Genomic DNA, 23,099 nt, shown 5'->3' with positions numbered 1-23,099 from the left:
CTGCGACCCCATGAATCACAGCACGCCAGGCCTCCCTGTCCATCACCAACTCCCTGAGTTCACTCAGACTCACGTCCATCGAGTCAGTGATGCCATCCAGCCATCTCATCCTCTGTCGTCCCCTTCTCCTCCTGCCCCCAATCCCTCCCAGCATCAGAGTCTTTTGCAATGAGTCAACTCTTCGCATGAGGTGGCCAAAGTACTGGAGTTTCAGCTTTAGCATCATTCCTTCCAAAGAAATCCCAGGGCTGATCTCCTTCAGAATGGACTGGTTGGATCTCCTTGCAGTCCAAGGGACTCTCAAGAGTCTTCTCCAACACCACAGTTCAAAAGCATCAATTCTTCGGTGCTCAGCCTTCTTCACAGTCCAACTCTCACATCCATACATGACCACTGGAAAAACCATAGCCTTGACTAGATGGACCTTTGTTGGCAAAGTAATGTCTCTGCTTTTGAATAGGCTATCTAGGTTGGTGATAACTTTCCTTCCAAGGAGTAAGCGTCTTTTAATTTCATGGCTGCAGTCATCATCTGCTGTGATTTTGGAGCCCAAAAAAATAAAGTCTGACACTGTTTCCACTGTTTCCCCATCTTTTTCCCATGAAGTGATGGGACCGGATGCCATGATCTTCGTTTTCTGAATGTTGAACTTTAAGCCAACTTTTTCACTCTCCACTTTCACTTTCCTCAAGAGGCTTTTGAGTTCCTCTTCACTTTCTGCCATAAGGGTGGTGTCATCTGCATATCTGAGGTGATTGATATTTCTCCCGGCAATCTTGATTCCAGCTTGTGTTTCTTCCAGTCCAGCATTTCTCATGATGTACTCTGCATATAAGTTAAATAAGCAGGGTGACAATATACAGCCTTGACGAACTCCTTTTCCTATTTGGAACCAGTCTGTTGTTCCATGTCCAGTTCTAACTGTTGCTTCCTGACCTGCATACAGATTTCTCAAGAGGCAGGTCAGGTGGTCTGGTATTCCCATCTCTTTCAGAATTTTCCACAGTTTATTGTGATCCACACAGTCAAAGGCTTTGGTATAGTCAATAAAGCAGATATAGATGTTTTTCTGGAACTCTCTTGCTTTTTCCATGATCCAATGGATGTTGGCAACTTGATCTCTGGTTCTTCTGCCTCTTCTAAAACCAGCTTAAACATCAGGAAGTTCACGGTTCACGTATTGCGGAAGCCTGGCTTGGAGAATTTTGAGCATTACTTTACTAGCATGTGAGATGAGTGCAATTGTGCAGTAGTTTGAGCATTCTTTGGCATTGCCTTTCTTTGGGATTGGAATGAAAACTGACCTTTTCCAGTCCTGTGGCCACTGCTGAGTTTTCCAAATTTGCTGGCATATTGAGTGCAGCACTTTCACAGCATCATCTTTCAGGATTTGAAATAGCTCAACTGGAATTCCATCACTTCCACTAGCTTTGTGCGTAGTGATGCTTTCTAAGGCCCACTTGACTTCACATTCCAGGATGTCTGGCTCTAGATGAGTGATCACACCATCGTGATTATCGGGGTCGTGAAGATCTTTTTTGTACAGTTCTTCTGTGTATTCTTGCCACCTCTTATTAATATCTTCTGCTTCTGTTAGGTCCATACCATTTCTGTCCTTTATCAAGCCCATCTTTGCATGAAATGTTCCCTTGGAATCTCTAATTTTCTTGAAGAGGTCTCTAGTCTTTCTCATTCTGTTGTTTTCCTCTATTTCTTTGCATTGATCACTGAGGAAGGCTTTCTTATCTCTTCTTGCTATTCTTTGGAACTCTGCATTCAGATGCTTATATCTTTCTTTTTCTCCTCTGCTTTTCGCTTCTCTTCTTTTCACAGCTATTTATAAGGCCTCGCCAGACAACCACTTTGCTTTTTTGCATTTCTTTTCCATGGGGATGGTCTTGATTCCTGTCTCCTGTACAATGTCACAAACCTCAGTCCATAGTCATCAGGCACTCTATCTATCAGATCTAGGCCCTTAAATCTATTTCTCACTTCCACTGTACTATATACAAAATCAGGGTCTTTTCCAATGAGTCAACTCTTTGCATGAGGTGGCCAAAGTACTGGAGTTTCAGCTTTAGCATCATTCCTTCCAAAGAAATCCCAGGGCTGATCTCCTTCAGAATGGACTGGTTGGATCTCCTTGTAGTCCAAGGGACTCTCAAGAGTCTTCTCCAACACCACAGTTCCAAAGCATCAATTCTTCAGCGCTCAGCTTTCTTCATAGTCCAACTCTCACATCCATACATGACCACTGGAAAAACCATAGCCTTGACTAGATGGACCTTTGTTGGCAAAGTAATGTCTCTGCTTTTGAATAGGCTATCTAGGTTGGTCATAACTTTCCTTCCAAGGAGTAAGCGTCTTTTAATTTCATGGCTGCAATCACCCTCTGCAGTGATTTTGGAGCCCAAGAAAATAAAGTCAGCCACTGTTTCCACTGTTTCCCCATCTATTTCCCATGAAGTGATGGGACCAGATGCCATGATCTTCATTTTCTGAATGTTGAGCTTTAAGCCAACTTTTTCACTCTCCACTTTCACTTTCATTAAGAGGCTTTTTAGTTCCTCTTCACTTTCTGCCATAAGGAGGTATCATCTGCATATCTGAGGTTACTGATATTTCTCCCGGCAATCTTGATTCCAACTTGTGCTTCTTCCAGCCCAGCAGACCCTGATGCTGGGAGGGATTGGGGGCAGGAGGAGAAGGGGACCACAGAGGATGAGATGGCTGGATGGTATCACTGACTCGATGGACATGAGTCTTAGTGAACTCCGGGACTTGGTGATAGACAGGGAGGCCTGGTGTGCTGCGATTCATGGGGTCGCAAAGAGTCGGACACGACTGAGCAACTGAACTGAACTGATATACAAAATAAATAACTAATAAGGACCTTCTGTACAGCACAGGGAACTCTACTCATTACTCTTTAATAGTCTATATGGGAGAAGAATCTAAAGAAAAGAGTGGATATATGTTATGTGAAACTGATTCACTTTGCTGTATACTTGAAACTAACACAATATTGTAAATCAATTATACTCCAAAAAAAAACAAAAAACAAAAAACAAAACACATATCACCTGCTAGGAAAAAAGAATAAATTACCCTAAAGGTTAGCAGTTTAAAACAACAGTTATGATATCACACAGTTTCTAAGGATTTGAATCTAGGAACAACTGGGCTGGGTAGATCTGGCCCAGGGTCATTCATTAGGCTGCAGCCAAAGTTTTGGCTGGAGCTACAGTCATCCGAAGGCTAGACCGGAGCTCGAGATCTACTTCCAAGCTCAAGTAACGGTTGGGAAGAGACTTTGGTTTCTCACCACCTGGGATCCTCCATAGGGTGGCTTAAAATATGGCCTCCCCCAGAGTGTATAATCCAACAGAAAGCAAGAGAAATGCCACACTGCCTTTTCTGACCTAGCCTCCAGATCACACACCACCACTCTAATCTATTCATTAGAAGCAAGTCACTAAGTCCAGGCAGCGATCAAGGGGAGGGGAATAATAGGCTGTGAATACCAGGAGAAAAGGATGACTAGAGGCCATCTTGGAGGCTCTGGCCACAACATCTGACTTCTAGTTAGCACTCAATGGCAAGCTACAAAGCATGCTACAAAGCATCCCCACATAGCATTGGACATCTGACTCTCACAACTCCATTAAGGACGCTCAGAAGAGGTATGAGGTACTGTTATTCTCATTTTATATATGAGGAAACTGAGGCTCAGAGAAGCTAGGGAAATCATTCAAGCTAGAGCCCAGGTCTTTGGTCTTCAAATGTAGAGCTACACACCATGACACTGCTGATCAAAGTAATGGATCCAGGAGAAGCACAACTGAAGAGAAAGCTGCCTGATTCAGAGCAGCTGATGCAAGAGTTTTCAAAGCCATAATATGACTTCTTCTCATATAACTCGAAGACCTAGGGCAGTAATAGAAACCTGGGTGCTCTGTTTTACTTATTACTGTGTTCATAGGGAACCACCCAGTCACAGCCAGCAGTGACACAGAGATAGATCCACATAACTAAGAGTCAAGGGACCATCTTCAGACAGCATGCATGTTGTGGGTGTACATGAGCTGTACCACAGGCTGGCTTTTGTGGAGAAAACCAAGTGAAGATGCCATGGTGTGGCAAATGAATGGAGCAATCCTGGGAATTTTGCTCACCTTACATCTGGCTCACTTAGGGGGTTTCCTATGATCCTTCAGGTACCTACACAGGTGCAAAAGAAGGTGACAGGGGACTCACAGAAACCTTCTTGGGGTGGGGATGGGGGTGAAAGTGACTTCTTTGGAGAGAGTGGTGCTGGGAGGTCTACACTGTCCCATTACATGAGTGAGGAAGGGCTGTCCCCAGAAGGGTGTGGGGCCATGGCGACTCAAGCAACTCAACATCCACTCAAGACGAGTGCACCTGAAAGGAGGCCACACATGTCAGCATCTTCTAGAGGCCCCCGGACAGTGTTAGAGCCCAAAGTTTCAAAATTTAATGAAGTAGCGAAAAGAGAAGTAAGGTGCAGCTTTCCAGTTTCCAGTACAACCCTTTCCAGGGTTACCCAGTTGTCCTGCCCAAGGGATAGGCCGCCACATCCTCCACACGCCGATCCTGTGAGGGCTCCTCATGGGGCCCGCTCAGAGCCCCGTACGTACGTGTCTCCAGCAAAGACACCACACAGAGGACTGGTTCCCATGGGAGCAAAAGCAGCTGACAGCAGTAGAGCAGGGACCATATGGTTGGGGGAGATCACCACACCCTCTTAACAGCAGGTAAAAGGCACATAAATCCTGGACACCAGATGTAGAACTCATTGTAGACATATCGCTTGAGGGTCTTTTTAAAGGGAATCCTGCTCAAAGACAGCCTTTCAGGGCCTGCTTCCCTCAGTAGAAAAAGACGGAGAGGTAGTTATATGGTGCAGGTAACAGACCAGGGTGAGGGGACAGGGGACAGTCAGCTGAAGGACAGGCCCCTGCTGAGGACTCTGGAGTTATATTTAGAGGGAGCCAGCAGCAAAGAGCTAGCAGCAACCATCAGCCAGGCCCAGAGCACAGGAGGCCACTTAGAACAGTGCCCATCAAGTGAAAACGTTCCCTGTCCCTTTCTCCTGCCCACAGCCGCTGAGAAGGAAAGGAGGTGAGGGAGGGAGTCAAGGCTGACACCCTGACCCCTGCAGCCCTGCCATGGACCAGCAGGGACAGGGGCGAGGAGTCCACCCTTTGCACGGGGACCAGCGTGCGATGAGCACAGGCAGACTCTGAGATCCTGCGGGTTCGAATCCAGACTACCACAATCAAGTGAGTATCTCTATACAGTGAGTCACAGGAGCTTTTTGCCTTCCGAGCACATGGAAAAGTTATGCTCACACTATACTACAGTGGATTAAATGTGCAGTTGCATTATATCAGGGGTTTCCCTGATGGCTCAGCGATAGATAAACCCGCCTGCCAATGCAGGAGATGCAGGCTTGATCCGTAGGTCGGGAAGATCCCCTGGAGAGGGAAATGACAACCCACTGCGGTATTCTTGCCTGGAGAATTCCATGGACAGAGAAGCCTGGCGGGCTATGATCCATGAGGTCTCAAAGAGTCAGACGTGACTGAGCGACTAAACAGCAACAACAAAGCATCATATCTAACAAAACAATGTATGGACTTTAGTTAAATAATCCTCTATCACTAAAAGATGCTCACCGTCATCTAAGGATGCAGTTGCCACAAACCTTCAATTTGTTAAAAACAAACAAACAAATGCAGTATCTGTGAAGTGCAGCCAAGCAAAGCACAACTAAACAAGACGTGCCTGGGTATCAGCCAGAACCCTTCCAGTGAATGGATTCGGACTGCATTTGCTTCTCCAAGTGTCATTAGGCCTTTCTTTCTGTTAGCTAAGGGTGGCTGGAAAAGTCACAGGAAAGGACCGGGATATAAGGGACCATGGGAGACAAAAATTAAAATTACCTCTTTTGAGTCCAACAGGTTCAATACGTTAGTTATGCACATAAACCTGATTCTCTCAAAGGCTCCTGCCAGCTCTAAGTGTAAATGAGCAATTATTTCATTAATGCAGACTTCAGCCTCACTTGCTATGAGCCGGGTAGTGGTTAAAGTGCTTCATTCCAATATCAATAAATTTAATCCACATAAAAACTCTGTGAGGTAAGTATTATGAGCATCTCTGTTTTACTTATGAAGAAACTTGAGACACAGAGAGGTTAAGTAACATGTCCAAGCTCACAGAGCTAGCAAGTGGTTGAGCCAGATTTTGAACCAAGTCTGTTCACAGCCAGAGATCAGGAGAGATTTTCTGTCCTAAGTTCCACTCCTGGGTATCCAGCAGAGAGGAATGAAACTGCATCTCCACCCAGAGGTTTCTATCTGAATGTTCACAGCGGTATTGTTCATAACAGCCAGAAAGGGGAAACAATCTAATGGCCATTAACTGGTAGATGGATAAACAAAAGGTGGTCTAGGGACTTCCTGGGTGGTCCCAGTGGTGAAGAATCCACGTTCCAATGCAGGGAATGTAGGTTTGATCCCTGATCAGGGAACTAAGATCCCACATGCTGCAACTACTGAGCCCACACACTTTATAGCCCGAGTGCTGCAGCAAGAGAAGCCTGCATGCCAAGACTAAAGAAAGCCCACTGCAAGAACAGCCAATGCAGCCACAGATCAAAACAAACCAAACCAAAATTCGGTCTATCCATACGATGGAAGGCTATTCAGCCAGAAAAGGAATGAAATACCGATACATGCTACAGCACAGGTGAACATCTAAAAGATTCTGTGAAGCGTAAGAAGCTGGGTACAAGGGACCACATATTCTATCTTTCTGTTTATAAGAAATCTCCAGAGTGGGAAAATATACATAAACAAAGACAGAATAGGTCGGTTGTGGGCTGGGGTTGACTGTAAGGTGGCCCCTTTTTGAGGGTGATGGCAATGCTCAAAAATTGCTTTGCAGCAATGGCCACACAACTTGGAAAATTTACCAGAAACCATCACAATGTGCACTTTTAATGGGTACATTTATGTGAGTTAAACCTCGATAAAACTGTTGCAAAACCAAAAGTGAAGGGGGCTGACCCTGGTCATAATGGCCCTTCCTCCTGTTATAGCTGGTTTACAGCTACAGCAAAAAGCCTTCAGAAGAACACCTGAGGGGAGATTTTCAGGCCTTAAGGTCGTGTGAAACCTCTGTCTCTCCTTCCAGGCTCTGAAAACCTCTGGGCATTTGCGCAGAAATGCCTTGCCACATCCCCCTGTACCCAATCGGACTGTGGCACCAGGCCGTCGAGATTCCTTTACAGAACCGCTCTGTTTTGCAAAGAGTAATTATATGCAGGGGAATTTCCTACCCCAAATGAGACCCCTTCTTTATTATCCCCCAAACACCCCTGCATTATTTTGCAATGCAAAATTCCTGCCTCAAGCCAATTACTTGGGAAAATGTGATATGCTATAATGAATTATACATGTGTTTTCTTTATGAATTTTTTTTCCTCCTTAGGGATGGTAATTATGAGATAAATAGTTGGGGGTTTCAAGTCTTTAAATAATTTCTTGCCCTATCAGAGCCCCTCTTGCTATATATTACCAAGCTAACTGGTGGCTTCCAAAGAAATGGAAAAAAAACTCATTTTCAATCAGACTAGTAAAAAAAAATATGCCAGTCGCACATGCATACATATATACTCACTGATATATACATGTCAATATACATATATATATATACATATGTAAGTATAATTATCAGAAAAAATTGAATGAAAATTCAATACACTTCTTGAGAGATTCTGGTGGGGTCTTCAAAAGTTCCCCATTTTGAGGTGCATGTACCTCCCCTGGTGTTACAACTGAGAAGTCACTTCTGATGCATAAAAGTTCTCTTCAGATAGAGAATGAGTCTCCACTGTGGGCGTCCGGTGGCTGATACACAACAACTCTCTTGTTAAAGAAAAGTCTGTCGAAGCTGAGATATTATTCACCCAAACTAAGGCAAAGTCTGTCTACTCTACAGCTTGGTGTTATAGGGCTAGAACACAGTCATCTGCCTTTCATAGCTTATACTGGAGCTTTAATATTGTATAATATTGACAGAGGATGAGATGGTTGGATGGCATCACCAACTCGATGGACATGAGTTTGAGCAAGCTCCGGGAGTTAGTGATGAACAGGGAAGCCTGGTGTGCTGCAGTCCATGGGGTCGCAAAGAGTCAGATACGACTGAGCGACTGAACTGAACTGATAATATTGTAAGTGCTTTCATAATTCCATCAAACAAGAGCTTTGTGATCCTTTCATTACACCTTTGGGGACCATAAACCTTTTCTTATTCAAAATCAGTACTTCTTTCCAAGGATCAAAGTTTCTGTTTTGCTTTTAAGTGGGAATAACAAAAAGCCATAGGCAGCTTTTGAGCATCGTTCTATTCACTGGTCGAGTAAATGGAAAGCTAGCTCACAGGTTTACACCACTCTTTGAATCCAGTTTCTTGCAACACATAATTGATTCTATCACTGACACAGCAAAGAAAACATAAGTGTTCAAATCTGCTAAGAATACCATATTCCCCATAAGAATCAACTGCCCTTGGAAAAATCATCATATCAATACATGAGGTGCCAGAATTCCCTAAACTAACAGGCCAGTTTTATGAAGGACCAGTAAGATGTCCTGGTAAGTTGTCTGAAGGGTACTGTTACTCAGAATCACTCACGATTCTGAATAATGTGCTATTAACTTAAAAGAGATGCTGCCATTTTGTTGGAAAACCTCAAGCAGAGTGCTACACTTATTCAACCTTGGAAGACAAAGAGGAAAGTAAGGCAATCTGGTTGACGCAACGGGCTGAGCTTGTCATCCTGACAGAGCTCAAACCCTCTGAAGCTGGGGACAATACACAGTCCACTTCAATTACCAGTTGCACTCAGGTGCTCGGTGAGTAACTCCCAAAGGACTGCGGCTCCAGCAGCCTGACTCCAGGATGGCCACCCCCTAGCAAGCTTTGTTCTGCTTACCAGCAAAAGTCTCTGTACACGGATTCACTCCTGCAAGACGTTTCGAGGTGCCAAAATCGGAGATCTTCACCACTCCACTATAGGTGTTCACCAGAACGTTATCACCCTTTGGAAAAGGAAGAACATCAAATGCTTAAAGACAGAGTTCAACAAACTCATGTAAAACTGACTTGGGTCTTAACCAAGGGCCATGCATCTCTAGGAAGACTAGATTTTGCTCAATCCACCCCCTCTGACAGTGCCCGCAGCTCCCATGATCTGAGATGCAAAGCGACACCCCGGAGGCTCAGACAAGCAAGTACCTTGATGTCTCTGTGCACAATCTGGTTTTCGTGCAGGTATTTGAGGCCTTCCAGGATCTGCTTGGTGTAGAATTTGATGGTGGGCTCCTTCATTGGCCCCCACTTTGATCGCAGAAGAGCTGAAAGGCTTCCTGGCAGACACAGCAGAAAGCTCCTTAGGGTGATGAAAATTCAAGTATACAGGTTCAGGGAAATAAAATGTGCTGTTTCTAACCTGATGGAAGCACTTGCACCCACATCACTGTATCTGGCCTAAATGCAGTCTTTCTTCCCTCTTTATGGCCTGTTTCCCAGATGTGCAAGCAGAGAAGGGACTGGATGAGACCCGGCCCATGAGGCTGACCAGAGGTGGAGGGTGGGAAGGAACCCCTGGTGACCCTTGAAACTCAGCCAGGCCACCTTGGGGGATACTGTAGGTCCTGCAGCAGCATCTCACCCTGAAATCAGAGGTGGACAGGAGCAGAGTGAAGGGCCCCTGAGGGAAACTGGGATCGGGATCACAGGAGGCTGGGGTTCTCGGTGCTCAATGTGAGAAGCTCCCAAGGCCAGGTCCCAGGGGCAGGACTGTCTTAATATTACACCCCTATTACACTATGAAACACTGAACCTTGGGGCCAGAAGAAGACCTCCCTTCACCGCCTGCTGACCCTGTGTTTCTGAGCTCACTGCCCAGGCCCTCGGCATCAGCTAGTCTCCCTTACACAGTGGGGTGCTATGCCTCAGTTTCTCCATCTTCAGAAGAGGGGTACACATCTATCTCCAACTCTGTGGTCATCCTCAGATCTTATACCTGGAACACCAATTCAGATTCTCTGCTTAGGCTATGAGCAGCTTGAGGGAAGAAGAGACTGTACTTCATCTTAAATGTAACCCTCAAAATCTAGCCTTTTCATACTGTTCATGGGGTTCTCAAGGCAAGAATACTGAAGTGGTTTGCCATTCCCTTCTCCAGTGGACCACGTTTTGTCAGAATTCTCCACCATGACCCGTCCGTCCTGGGTGGCCCTAAACAACATGGCTCATAGTTTCATTGAGTTAGACAAGGCTGTGGCCCATGTGATCAGATTGGTTAGTTTCCTGTGATTGTGGTTTTCAGTCTGTCTGCCCTTTGATGGAGAAGGGTATGAGGCTTATGGAAGCTTCCTGATGAGAGAGACTGACTGAGGGGAAAATTGGGTCTTGTTCTGATGTTCAAGCTGGATTTAGAAAAGGCAGAGGAACAAGAGATCAAATTGCCATCATCTGCTGGATCATCAAAAAAGCAAGAGAGTTTCAGAAAAACATTTACTTCTGCTTTATTGATTATGCCAAAGCCTTTGACTGTGTGGATCACAACAAACTCTGGAAAATTCTTCAAGAGATGGGAATACCAGATCACCTGATCTGCCTCTTGAGAAATCTGTATGCAGGTCAGGAAGCAACAGTTAGAACTGGACATAGAACAACAGACTGGTTCCAAATTGGGAAAGGAGTAAGTCAAGGCTGTATATTGTCACCCTGCTTATTTAACTTATATGCAGAGTACATCATGAGAAACGCTGGGCTGGATAAAGCACAAGCTGGAATCAAGATTGCCGGGAGAAATATCAATAACCTCAGAATGCAGATCACACCACCCTTATGGCAGAAAGTGAAGAGGAACTAAAGAGCCTCTTGATGAAAGTGAAAGAGGAGAGTGAAGAAGTTGACTTAAAGCTCAACATTCAGAAAACTAAGATGATGGCATCTGGTCCCATCACTTCATGGCAAATAGATGGGGAAACAGTGGAAACTGACAGACTTTATTTTTGGGGGCTCCAAAAATCACTGCAGATGGTGACTGCAGCCATGAAATTAAAAGACGCTTGCTACCTGGAAGAAAAGTTATGACCAACCTAGAAAGCTTATTCAAAAGCAGAGACATTACTTTGCCAACAAAGGTCCATCTAGTCAAAGCTATGGTTTTTCCAATAATCATGTATGGATGTGAGAGTTGAACTATAAAGAAAGCTGAGTGCCAAAGAATTGGTGCTTTTGGACTATAGTGTCAGAGAAGACTCTTGAGAGTCTCTTGGACTGCAAGGAGATCCAACCAGTCCATCCTAAAGGAAATCAGTCCTGAATATTCATTAGAAGGACTGATGCTGAAGCTGAAATTCCAATACTTTGGTCACCTGATGTGAAGAACTGACTCATTTGAAAAGACCCTGATGCTGGGAAAGATTGAAGGCAGGAAGAGAAGGGGATGGCAGAGGATGAGATGGCTGTATGGCATCACCAACTCAATGGACATGAGTTTGAGTAAACTCCGTGAGTTGGTGATAGACAGGGAGGCCTGGCGTGCTGCAGTCTATGGGGTCACAAAGAGTCAGACACGACTGTGTGACTGAACTGAACTGCCTGGCTATTAAGTTAATTAGGCTTTTAATGTAATGGCAGGCTCTTAATGACTATGGGTTGAATGAACGATGGAATACAGATTTCAAGGTTTTTAGATGTGCTTTCAGATTATTATTAATTTTATCATTATTTTCTTAAAATGAGCACTTACTGAGTTCTTGTTCTCTGCCTGGTACCATTTTGAGAGCCTTACAGCCATTACCTCATTTACCCAATCTGACAAGCCACTGAGATAGTGTCATGACTCCCATAATTATTACTACTTCAATTATTATAGTACTTATTAACACTCTAATTTTAAAATTCATTTATTCACAGAAAATTGAGGTCACACAGCTTGCAGATGGAAGGACCAACTCAAACTAGACAGCGGGCTCCAGACGGGTGGGACTCCTACCCCCGCATACTACTGCCAGTTTTCAGGGACTTTGTGGATCAAGCACTGCTGTTCACTTTTACAGTCAACATGTTATTTTGCAATGTCATTAAAAACGCCTCTGTTCCCTCTCCTCCAAAGCATATTTCAACTCCTAGACTGTGAAGGCCTCAAGGCCAGAGACTATGCTTTATTCATCTCTACGTCTCTAGTGCTTGGCCCAGCGGCTGGCATGCAGCAGATCCTCAGTGAATATTTGATGACTGAACTACCAGATCAGGGCTGGACTGTTTATGTGACATTGCAACATCTGCATCTGACTCCTCCGGGAAACAAAAGCCCTCCCACACCTAACACATCTGTCATTTTTTAATAGCAGGATGGATAACGCTTTTCGTGTTGTATTTTTGTCAGTGATTTTCACGGTGTGAGACCAGAAGACCAGCAAGCACTCACCCCCAGGCACCTGCTCCATAAATATCTTGAGGTAGCCGTCCTCGGACACGGAGCCTAGGTATTGAACAATGTTGCGGTGCTTGAGGTACTTGTGCAGGGCGATCTCCTCGTGCAGAGGCTGGGAGTACCTGGGAGCAAAAACAAAGCCAGTGTCACCTGCCAGCTCCCTGGGGCTTGGGGTCCACATCGTGTCCTGCCAGTACCTGCTCTGCTGCCGGCCATCCCTTCTTTCTGGGAATGTTCTCTCCCCGGGCTCCCAGGAGACTACTCGGCTTCCCGTGTGTTCTAGTCTTACTCTGCAGACTTACTCCAGCAATAGTCACCTAATGACCCTCCCAGCCTCAGTCTCTGGCCTCTTTGGTCTGTTCTCCTCCAGCTGCCACAATCCTCCTTCCTAAAACACACACTTCATCTTATTACTTCCCTTCACAAAGTCCACATAAAGACCTCAGAGCTGGGGACTTCCCTCATGGTCCAGTGGTTGAGAATCTGCCTTCCCATGCAGGGGACGCAGGTTTGATCCCTGGTCAGGAAACTAGGATCCCGCATGCTGCGGGGCAACTGGGCCCACAGGCTGCAACTGTTGAACCTGTGCTCTCTGGAGCCCACATGCCACATCCATAGCCACAGCGCACAGGACCCCACAGGCCCCGACGAAGATCCGATGCAGCCAGACAAACAAACAAATATTCAACAGAAACCACACTGCTTAACATGGCACACAAGGACCTTCAAACCCAGGTCAGACTACATCTTTATAACTGTCTGCCTCGTCCCAAGAGCCCCCCAGTGCCCTACATCTTACAGTCAAGTCACAGCAGACAATTTGTTCATGCCAGCAGCTTCTCCCAAAAAACAACTGCAACACCCCATCCGTTGTGAAAATAAGAGACAGAATACTGGACGAGGAATTCAAGACACTGGATCCTAGTCTTGTTTCTTCATGTCCTTGGAGAAGTCATTTAACCTTCTTAGCCTTAGAAGGTGGATGAGTTCATCTCAGACCCTGCCTTATAATTCAAATATCATAATGCTCAATCCCATTAAAAATGAATGGATGAACACATGAATAAATAAAATAATAAATGATGAGGGGTCTTGTTGTCATTTAGTTGCTCAGTCATGTCTGACTCTTTATGACCCCTTGGACTGTAGCCCGCCAGGCTCCTCTGTTCATGGATTCTCCAGGCAAGAATATTGGAGTGGGTTGCCATTTCCTCCTCCAGGGGATCTTCCTGACCCAGGGATCGAACCCGAGTCTCCTGCATTGCAGGTGGATTCTTTACCACTGAGCCACCAGGGAAGCCCAGTGAAGGGTTCTACAGCAGCTAGAAATCGCTTCTACTCTATCCTGAATAATTTACTGAGCCCCTGGATATAGGGATGCTTGCACATATCCATCAGCGTTCATCACTGAAGGCAACATTGCAGACATGGTCAGAGCATGTCTGTGGAGCAGGGAGCTACTGTTTCTTATACCATGGTCATTACTGTGTATGTTGCTTCTCTACAAAAACATTTGACAGTCAACACGTTCTTGTTTAGAATTAGGAGGCGTATGAACTTTAAATGGAATAAACGTTTAGTTAACACTCTAAAAAATGTATGAGAAATAAATTGCTAGTACTGGTGGTTAAAAAAAAATACTCTAAAATCTATGAGTGAAGTTGAAAGGCAGGGTACAGAAAAAAGTCTGTATTGCAAAAAACCAAATTTCTTTTTACCACATTTTCTGCAATGATACATCTGAATATATCATAGCCATTTAAAATTGTTACAATGGGAACTAAGACACTGAGTCACATTTTAAAATACTGGCAAACAAATATCAATGTAAAAATGTTCATTTCTACCTGATGGGTGGGAAAAAAACTACAGTCTTCTTTTAAAATGTGACTCTGCAATCCACATGCCTGTAAATGAAGTTGTTCCATTTTCTTGATCTATTTACAATATGCAGAGCACAAAGCAGATCACCCTTATGAGAAAAAAAAATTATCAATTTTTGATGACAGAAAGCCTTCATCTTTCCTCCCTCCTGTGCACCATCAGTGGGGCACGTGGGACCTGGGGTATGGGGGTGGCAGCTGCAGAAGGCCCGCCCCGACTTGCCTGCTGTCTCTCTCTGGAATTTCTTTGATGGCTATTCGCACTTGATTGCTCAGATCTCTGCCAGCGTACACGACTCCATACGTGCCCTTCCCAAGTACCACTCGCTCACCTTTCTCATCATGGTCGTACTCATACTATAGAAGAAAAAGTAATGAGATAAAAAAGCCCACACATTGTCCTGAAATTTTAAAAAAATTTACAAATAACATTATTTGAGTAGCAGGCAGGTTATATTTCTTAAGTATTTTTCATTAATTAATTACTTTCAAGGAGTAGAGTTTTCAGTTACTCATATATTCATAATATGGTTTAATGAAATGAAATATAAGAAATTTAAAACTATAGCTCATGTGTAACTTGGTGGGCTGACCTGTTGGAGATCTCTCCCCACTTTAATGCTGCAATTTTAAAAATACTTCTAAGCAGCTATATACCAAGAAAAAATTAATTTTTTTAAAAAAGACAAACAAAATAAAAATGCTCCTAAGCATGTTGAGTACCACAAACAGGTGCCTTCCTGCATGATCTCTATCAACTTGTCAGGAAAGCAACCACTTACTATATAGCCCAGAAAAGAACTGAAGGCAAATAAAACTGATTTCATACAAAGTACACATGCTGCCCCACCCCTGCTTTTAGAGGTACAGATCTAGCACTAAACACATACTGCAAAATTCCATCTGTCATTAGTATTGCTCTTTTATTCCCCCAATCTTATCATCAAAAACCTGTGGGACTTCCCTGGTGGTCCAGTAGTTAGGGCTCCATGCTTCTACTGTGGGGGCATGGATTCAATCCTTGGTTGGGGAACCAAGATCCCACATGCCATGTGGTGTGGCCAAAAAACTGCTGCTGCTAAGTCACTTCAGTCATGTCCGACTCTGTGTGACCCCATAGACAGCAGCCCACCAGGCTCTCCTGCCCCTGGGATTCTCCAGGCAAGAACACTGGAGTGGGTTGCCATTTCCTTCTCCATGAAAGTGAAAAGTGAAAGTGAAGTCGCTCAGTCATGTCCCCGACCCTCAGCGACCACATGGACTGCAGCCTACCAGGCTCCTCCGTCCATGGGATTTTCCAGGCAAGAGTACTGGAGTGGGGTGCCATTGCCTTAAAAAATAAAGTAACAAAAAATTGTACAGCTTCATTCCAGTTCGTTCTTCTCAGTGATAAAAACAAATGGAACTCAAGGCTGAGCAATATTTATTTAAAGCAGAAGTAGTCAGGCATTCTTTCTGTTATTTTCTACGCCCCACCATGCCTCCTTACAGAAGTGCACGGGACATGCATACGTGTCCCTTCCCATCCATGTCTAGGGATGTGCATGACAATTACGATTACTAGCGGGTCCCATCACTGTCTGATTTAACCAGACATCAGCCAGACAACCAGACATTCATAACAGGCTTTTATCTCCCACCTTTCTCTGCCCCCACATTTGTTACCTTCAAAGGGCATCACTCAGTTCGTTTTTACAACTAACTTTGATTCTAAGCTAAGAATTTGAGTACCTGACTCAATTATGAAAATGAATCCCTTTGATATTTTCTGAAAGAAACCTCAAAGAACTAATTTCAGCTCACTTGAAAGTATAATTAAAATTCACTAAATTACATGGACCTGAATTAGTGGTAAGTCTGACAAATTGTGCAAGATTTAAACACATGTGTAGTGGTGTTGTATCTGTGAACCATCACTATGCTGTCCAAAAAAAGCTTACTGTGATCCTTTCTGAATATTATTTTCTAAATATTAAGAAATTAACATTAATTTCTGAACATTAATATCATTATATTTAATATATGCAGTAGATATAACTAAAGTCATTTCAGACATAAATGAACAAGTCTGCTACTAGCTGTCCAACTATCGCTCTTGTGGTTTTACAAATATTATTAATTAGCATAAAAAAGCTTTTCTGTCAGGTGTACACCAAAGGGAATTTTAGGCTAGTCCATGTCAGATTTTTCTTACACATTCTGGTTGATGCGGTCCCAAAGTAATGAGGTTTTTCTATAGCGATGCGTTAAATTTAATCTCTGACAGTCATGAATAGTGGTTGCTAGCTTGTTCATAAATGATTACTTAAAAATACACACAAAGAACTTTCACACAAAAAAATGGGACATTTTCTTTAAGTATCAAAAGCACAACAAATAACTTTTTCCATGTTCCAGGTCTTCTGCGACTCACCTCTAAGGTATCCCCATCAGTCTCTCCCTCCAGCTCCACTGTGCTGCCCATTCCATTGGCTATCATCTCTTTGACCAAAGAGCAAAACCTAGAACACCAATCACAAAGATGCTGTTAACTATGATCATTCCTATTCCTTACCTAAAACTTATCCTTATTAAACTGTGATTAAATATAAACTACAAGTTACAGAGCAATCACTCCACCCCTTGAACTGATATGGTACTCTTCTGACATGGCTATCTAATCTAGTTTAAATACCCATATGATATGCATCCCCACCAACTGGGTGGCACATTCATACTTGAATACCCCCAGTGTCAGAGAACTCATTACCTCACAAGGCAACCCATCCTTCAGTGAACTCGATGAGAAATGCTTCACTTATAATATTGAACTAAGACTTCTTTTATGGGGGTCCCATTGACAGACTGCTTAGAATTAGTCTCTTTTGTGCATAACTGCCCATTAGATAGGTATTGGGTTGGCCAAACAATTTGTTCAGGCTTTTCCGTAGCATCTTATGGGAAAAAAAACTAGAAGAAACTTTTTGGCCAACCCAACACATAATTCTATCTTGTCCCTGTAAGTCTTTTCTTCTTGTGCCCTCAATGTTTCCCCTAGTACTTGTTAATAAATCATTTCATTAACTGGTAATTCCTCAAAGGTATCCCTGTGTTATATTATTCTTCAAGTCTGGCCCCGAGACCAGTGTTTCAGGGGTAATTTAATCAGTGCTGAGGATACTGCCGGTGGGGGGGGGGGGTGGGCTTGCCAGGTGGCTCAGTGATAAAGAATCTTTCTGCTAAACAGGAGACACGGGTTTGATTCTTGGGTCAGGAAGTCCCCTGGAGAAGGAAATGGCAACCCACTCTAGTATTCTTGCCTAGGAAATCCATGGACAGAGGAATCTGGTAGGCTTTAGTCTGTGGGGTCACAAAAGAATTGTGACACAACTGCGTGACTGAGTACGAAGGATATAGTGGGGCCATCACCTCCCAAGCTGCCAATACTTTAGCCCTTAGTGACAAATAAGGTCTTGCATAAGGGGAGGATGAGAAGGAAATGCATAAGACAACCTCATGGTTCTCTTCATGTAGACTAAGCTTAATATCAACTCTAACCCATAGATCTTCCTCACAAATGCTGGCTGAGCCACATCAGCCATTCCCTAAACTTGTGCAGTTGTTTCTTTGCATACAAATGACTTGCCTCAGAAGGTCTGTATTCAATATTCTCTCTTAGGGTAGCAGGGAAGAATATTGCAGACTTTAAGGGAATTTCTACAAAACATTAAAATGCTCTTCTCTCTAACACATCCCATCTCCACTTCTTCTAAACTTTGAAAGCTGGGAAACGTGATAAGTCAGGCTTCTTAGGAAACATATGGCATGCACTCAACACAATAACATTGAAAAAACAGGGTCAAATGTTGAGAACATGGAACAATTAGAACCCTCATACATAACCGGTGGCAGTATAAACTGATATGACCACTTTGGAAAAGTACTGGCAGTATCTACCAAAGCTGAATATAAACCTCCCCATAATCCAATAACTCCATTCCTAAGTACATACTGTACAGAAATCAATGAATATGTTCACTGAAAGGCACACACAAGGGTGTTCACAGCAGTTTTGATGATAATGGCTCAAAACTGGAAATAATTCAAATGTTTGCTAGAACAGATAAACTGTCACATATATCCACAGTGGAATACTACAAAGTGGAAAAAAAGATGAACTAATACTTACAACATGGCTGAAATCATAGAGAAAGAAGTGAGAAATAAGAGTACCTACTTTATGGTTCTATTTATTCGAAGTTTAAGAACAGGCAAAACTAACTATTGATGATAGAAATCAAAATAATTACCACTGGGAATGGGTTTAATGCCTAGGAAGGGGCATGGAGCACCTGCTGGGGTCCTGATACACTTACCACACTGTATGTACTTCACTTGTACGTACGTGACATCTCAATTAAAAACTAATTTAAACACATGGCAAGAAAAGGCACTGAGGACAGAATGAGAGTCAGAAAGCTAAACTTTGTAGTAAAAGGATGTTCTACATGACATTTGACAGCATTTTCCAACTCTAAGTTGAGAATTGTGACCCAAGCGTTCCCTGGGCTGATTGATATTTTGTCTGATTTCTAAATATGTTGTGATGATGACTATCTGAGACACATTGAATTAAAATGTTCTCAAATTACATGATGCAAGCTCTCAGAGACAAACTATGAATAAAGGAATCTTCCTCAACCTGATAAAGGTTACCTATGAAAAACGTACCAGTAATATCATGCTTAATGGTGAAAGACTAGATGCTTTCCTCCTAAGTTCGGGAACAAGTCAAGGATGTCTTCTCTCACCACTTCTACTCAACATTATACCAGAAAGTCTAGTCAGGACAATTTGGCAAGAAAAAGAAAGAAAGGCATCCAGGCTGGAAAGGAAGAACTCCTATCGCTCTCTGCAGATGACATGATCGTGTATACAGGAAATCCTAAGGAATTCAATAAAAACTATTAGAACTAATAAGTGAGTGCCAATTTGCAGGACACTAAATCAATATAAAAAAATCAAGCGTATTTCTACACACCAGCGAACAATCTGAAAATGAAATTTGAAAAACTCCACTTACAATAGTATCAAAAACAAGAAGATACATACATATATATATATATTTTTTAACAAAAAAGTATAAGACTTATAGATTGAAACAACAAAAATTGTTGAAAGAAAGACAACCTAAACAAATAGAAAGAAATGCTATGGATGGAAGTCTTAATATGGTTAGGATGGCAAAGCCTCTCAAATTGATCTACATATCCATGGTTCAGTTCAGTTCATTTCAGTCGCTCAGTTGTGTCCGACTCTTTGCGACCCCATAAACTGCAGCATGCCAGGCCTCCCTGTCCATCACCAGCTCCCAGAGTTCACTCAAACTCATGTCCATTGAGTCGGTGATGCCATCCAGCCATCTCATCCTCTGTCGTCCCCTTCTCCTCCTGCCCCCAATCCCTCCCAGCATCAGAGTCTTTTCCAATGAGTCAACTCTCTGCATGAGGTGGCCAGAGTATTGGAGTTTCAGCTTTAGCATCATTCCTTCCAAAGAACACCCAGGACTGATCTCCTTTAGAATGGACTGGTTGGATCTCCTTGCAGTCCAAGGGACTCTCAAGAGTCTTCTCCAACACCACAGTTCAAAAGCATCAATTCCTCGGTGCTCAGCTTTCTTCACAGTCCAATTCTCACATCCATACACGACCACTGGAAAAACCATAGCCTTGACTAGACGGACCTTTGTTGGCAAAACAATGTCTCTGCTTTTGAATATGCTATCTAGGTTGGTCATAACTTTCCTTCCAAGGAGTAAGCATCTTTTAATTTCATGGCTGCAATCACCATCTTCAGTGATTTTGGAGCCCCAAAAAATAAAGTCAGCCACTGTTTCCACTGTTTCCCCATCTATTTCCCATGAAGTGATGGGACCAGATGCCATGATCTTCATTCTCTGAATGTTGAACTTAAAGCCAACTTTTTCACTCTACTCCTTCACTTTCATCAAGAGGCTTTTTAGTTCCTCTTCACTTTCTTCCATAAGGGTGGTGTCATCTGCATATCTGACGTTATTGATATTTCTCCCGGCAATCTTGATTCCAGCTTGTGCTTCTTCCAGCCCAGCGTTTCTCATGATGTATTCTGCATATAAGTTAAATAAGCAGGGTGACAATATACAGCCTTGACGTACTCCTTTTCCTATTTGGAACCAGTCTGTTGTTCCATGTCCAGTTCTAACTGTTGCTTCCTGACCTGCATACAGGTTTCTCAAGGATAATACCTGCCAAAACCCCAACGACCTTTCCTGAAAAAATTAACAAGTTGATTCTAAGATTCATACAGACATGGAAGTACTGGCAACAGTTAATATGACTATGAGAAAGAGAACCAAATTGGAGGACTCACATTTTCTGATTTTACAACTTATTACAATACTATAATAATCAAGAAAATGTGGGAGCATCATAAGGATAGACATACAAATCAATGGAACAGAAGTGAAAGTCCAGAAATAAATATTTACATTTATGGTCAACTAATTTTTTTAAAAAGTGCCAACACCATTCAATGGAAGAAGACACAGTATTGAAATAACCACATATCCACGTGTAGAACATTGAAGTTGTCCCCTCACCTCATACCATATAAAAAGAAACCTCAAAATGGATCAGAGACCTAAATATTAGAGCTAAAATTATAAAACCCTTCGAAGAAAACAAACACCAGAGAAAATCTTGGGTTAGGCAAAGCCCTCTTAGATATGACATCAAAAGCACAAATGACAAAAGAAAAAATAGATTGGACTGCCACAAAATTTAAAACTTTCATGCTGCAAATGACACCATCAGCAGAAAAAGACAACCCACAGAATGGGAGGAAGCACTGACAATTCATACATCTGATAAGGGCCTTGTATTCAGAATGTAAAAGGAACTCTTAAAACTCATTAACAAAAATACCAACCACCCAATTAAAAATGGGCAAAGTTCAGAGAAACTTGTCAAACTTTCGCTAGGTGAGCCAACTTAATGTCACCAGTAATGAGACAAAGATATCGGATGTCTCCCAGTGTGATATAGTGAGTAGGATACGGCATCACATCCATGGTATTCCCACCCCAAATGCAAAACATTAACGTATTCATGGGGGAACAGCAAACTAACCCTAACTGAAGGATCGTATAAGATAAACTGTCTGTATTCTTTGAATGGGACTATGCAGACGTGACAGCTAAATGTTACCATGTGATCCTGGATCAGATCATGAGCCAGAGAAAAAATATTTTTTGTTTTACTATAAAGGACATCAGTGGGACAATATATAAAATTTGGATAAGGTTTGTAAATGACAGTGCCACATCAATCTCTATTTCCTGTTCTGATAACTGTACTGTGATTACATAAGCAAATGTTCTTGTGTTTAGGGAAACATGCAGTCAAGTACTGACAGGTAATCGATCATCATGTCTACAACTTACTCTTTAACAGTTCAGAACAAGTTAGTCATCTGTCTACAGAGAGAACGTAAAACAAATGTGGTCACAAATGGTTAACACTGAGACGTTCTTAGTGAAACACGGAAATTCTTTGTACTATTTTTTGAACCATTCTTATAGGTCTGAATATGTTCCAAAATAAAAAGTTAAAAAATTGTTTTAATTCGGCAAAGAATTTGAGTAGGTAGTTCTCCAAAGAAGATACATAAATGGCTAATAAGACCCTGAAAAGATGCTCAGTATTATCAGTTGTTCAGTTCAGTCACTCAGTTGTGTCCGACTCTTTGCGACCTCATGGACTGCAGCACACCAGGCCTCCCTGTCCATTACCAACTCCTGGAGTTTACTCAAACTCATGTCCATTGAGTCAGTGATGCCATCCAACCATCTCATCCTCTGTCGTCCCCTTCTCCTCCAGCCTTCAATCTTTCCCAGCATCAGGGTCTTTTCCAATGAGTCAGCTCTTTGCCTCAGGTGGCCAAAGTATTGGAGCTTCAGCTTCAACATCAGTCCTTCCAATGAATATTCAGGACTGATCTACTTTAGGATGGACTGGTTGGATCTCCTTGCAGTCCAAGGGACTCTCGAGAGTCTTCTCCAACACCACAGTTCAAAAGCATCAATTCTTCAGCACTCAGCTTTCTTCACAGTCCAACTCTCACATCCATACATGATTACTGGAAAAACCATAGCATTGACTAGATGGACCTTTGTTGGCAAAGTAATGTCTCTGCTTTTTAATATGTGGAAACAGTGACAGACTTAATTTTTGGGGGCTCCAAAATCACTGCAGATGGTGCTGTAGCCATGAAATTAAAAGACACTTACTCCTTGGAAGAAAAGTTATTAGTCGTTAGGGAAATGTAAAACAAAACCACAATTGGATTCTACCTAGCACTCAGTATGATGGCTACAATAAAAAGGACAGACAATAACAAGTATTGGGAGGATGTGGCGAAATTGGAACCCCCATATGCTGCTGATGGGAATGTCAACTGGGAAAACAGTCTGGCTAGTCTGGCTGTTCCTCAAAGTTAAATACAGAATTACTGTAAGACCCAGTAATTTGACTCCAAGAGAAATTAAAACATTAAGTTCACATGAAAACCTGCATGTGAATATTCATGGCAGCATTATTCGCAATAGCCAAAATGTGAAAATAACCCAAATGCCTTTCAAGTGATGAACAGAC

At 42.8% G+C, this 23,099-nt stretch overlaps 1 protein-coding gene across 3 annotated transcripts in view; it reads right to left on the bottom strand.

The window, feature by feature from the left end:
- Positions 1 to 23,099, bottom strand: part of MAP3K15 (mitogen-activated protein kinase kinase kinase 15) — a 161,358-nt gene that overhangs the window by 13,881 nt on the left and 124,378 nt on the right. For all 3 annotated transcript variants that reach the window (XM_055565235.1, XM_055565237.1, XM_055565238.1), the window contains exons 14-18: positions 16,844 to 16,931; positions 14,654 to 14,787; positions 12,542 to 12,669; positions 9,331 to 9,461; positions 9,029 to 9,134 (exon numbers count right to left, since the gene is read on the bottom strand). In XM_055565235.1, coding sequence (XP_055421210.1) covers positions 9,029 to 9,134; positions 9,331 to 9,461; positions 12,542 to 12,669; positions 14,654 to 14,787; positions 16,844 to 16,931 — 587 coding nt within the window. The remainder of the gene's footprint in view (positions 1 to 9,028; positions 9,135 to 9,330; positions 9,462 to 12,541; positions 12,670 to 14,653; positions 14,788 to 16,843; positions 16,932 to 23,099) is intronic.

Source organism: Bubalus kerabau, chromosome X (assembly GCF_029407905.1).
Source record: "Bubalus kerabau isolate K-KA32 ecotype Philippines breed swamp buffalo chromosome X, PCC_UOA_SB_1v2, whole genome shotgun sequence".
Lineage (NCBI taxonomy): Eukaryota > Metazoa > Chordata > Mammalia > Artiodactyla > Bovidae > Bubalus > Bubalus kerabau.
Note: the sequence above shows the minus strand (reverse complement) of the source record. Positions and strands in the feature narration are given on the sequence as shown.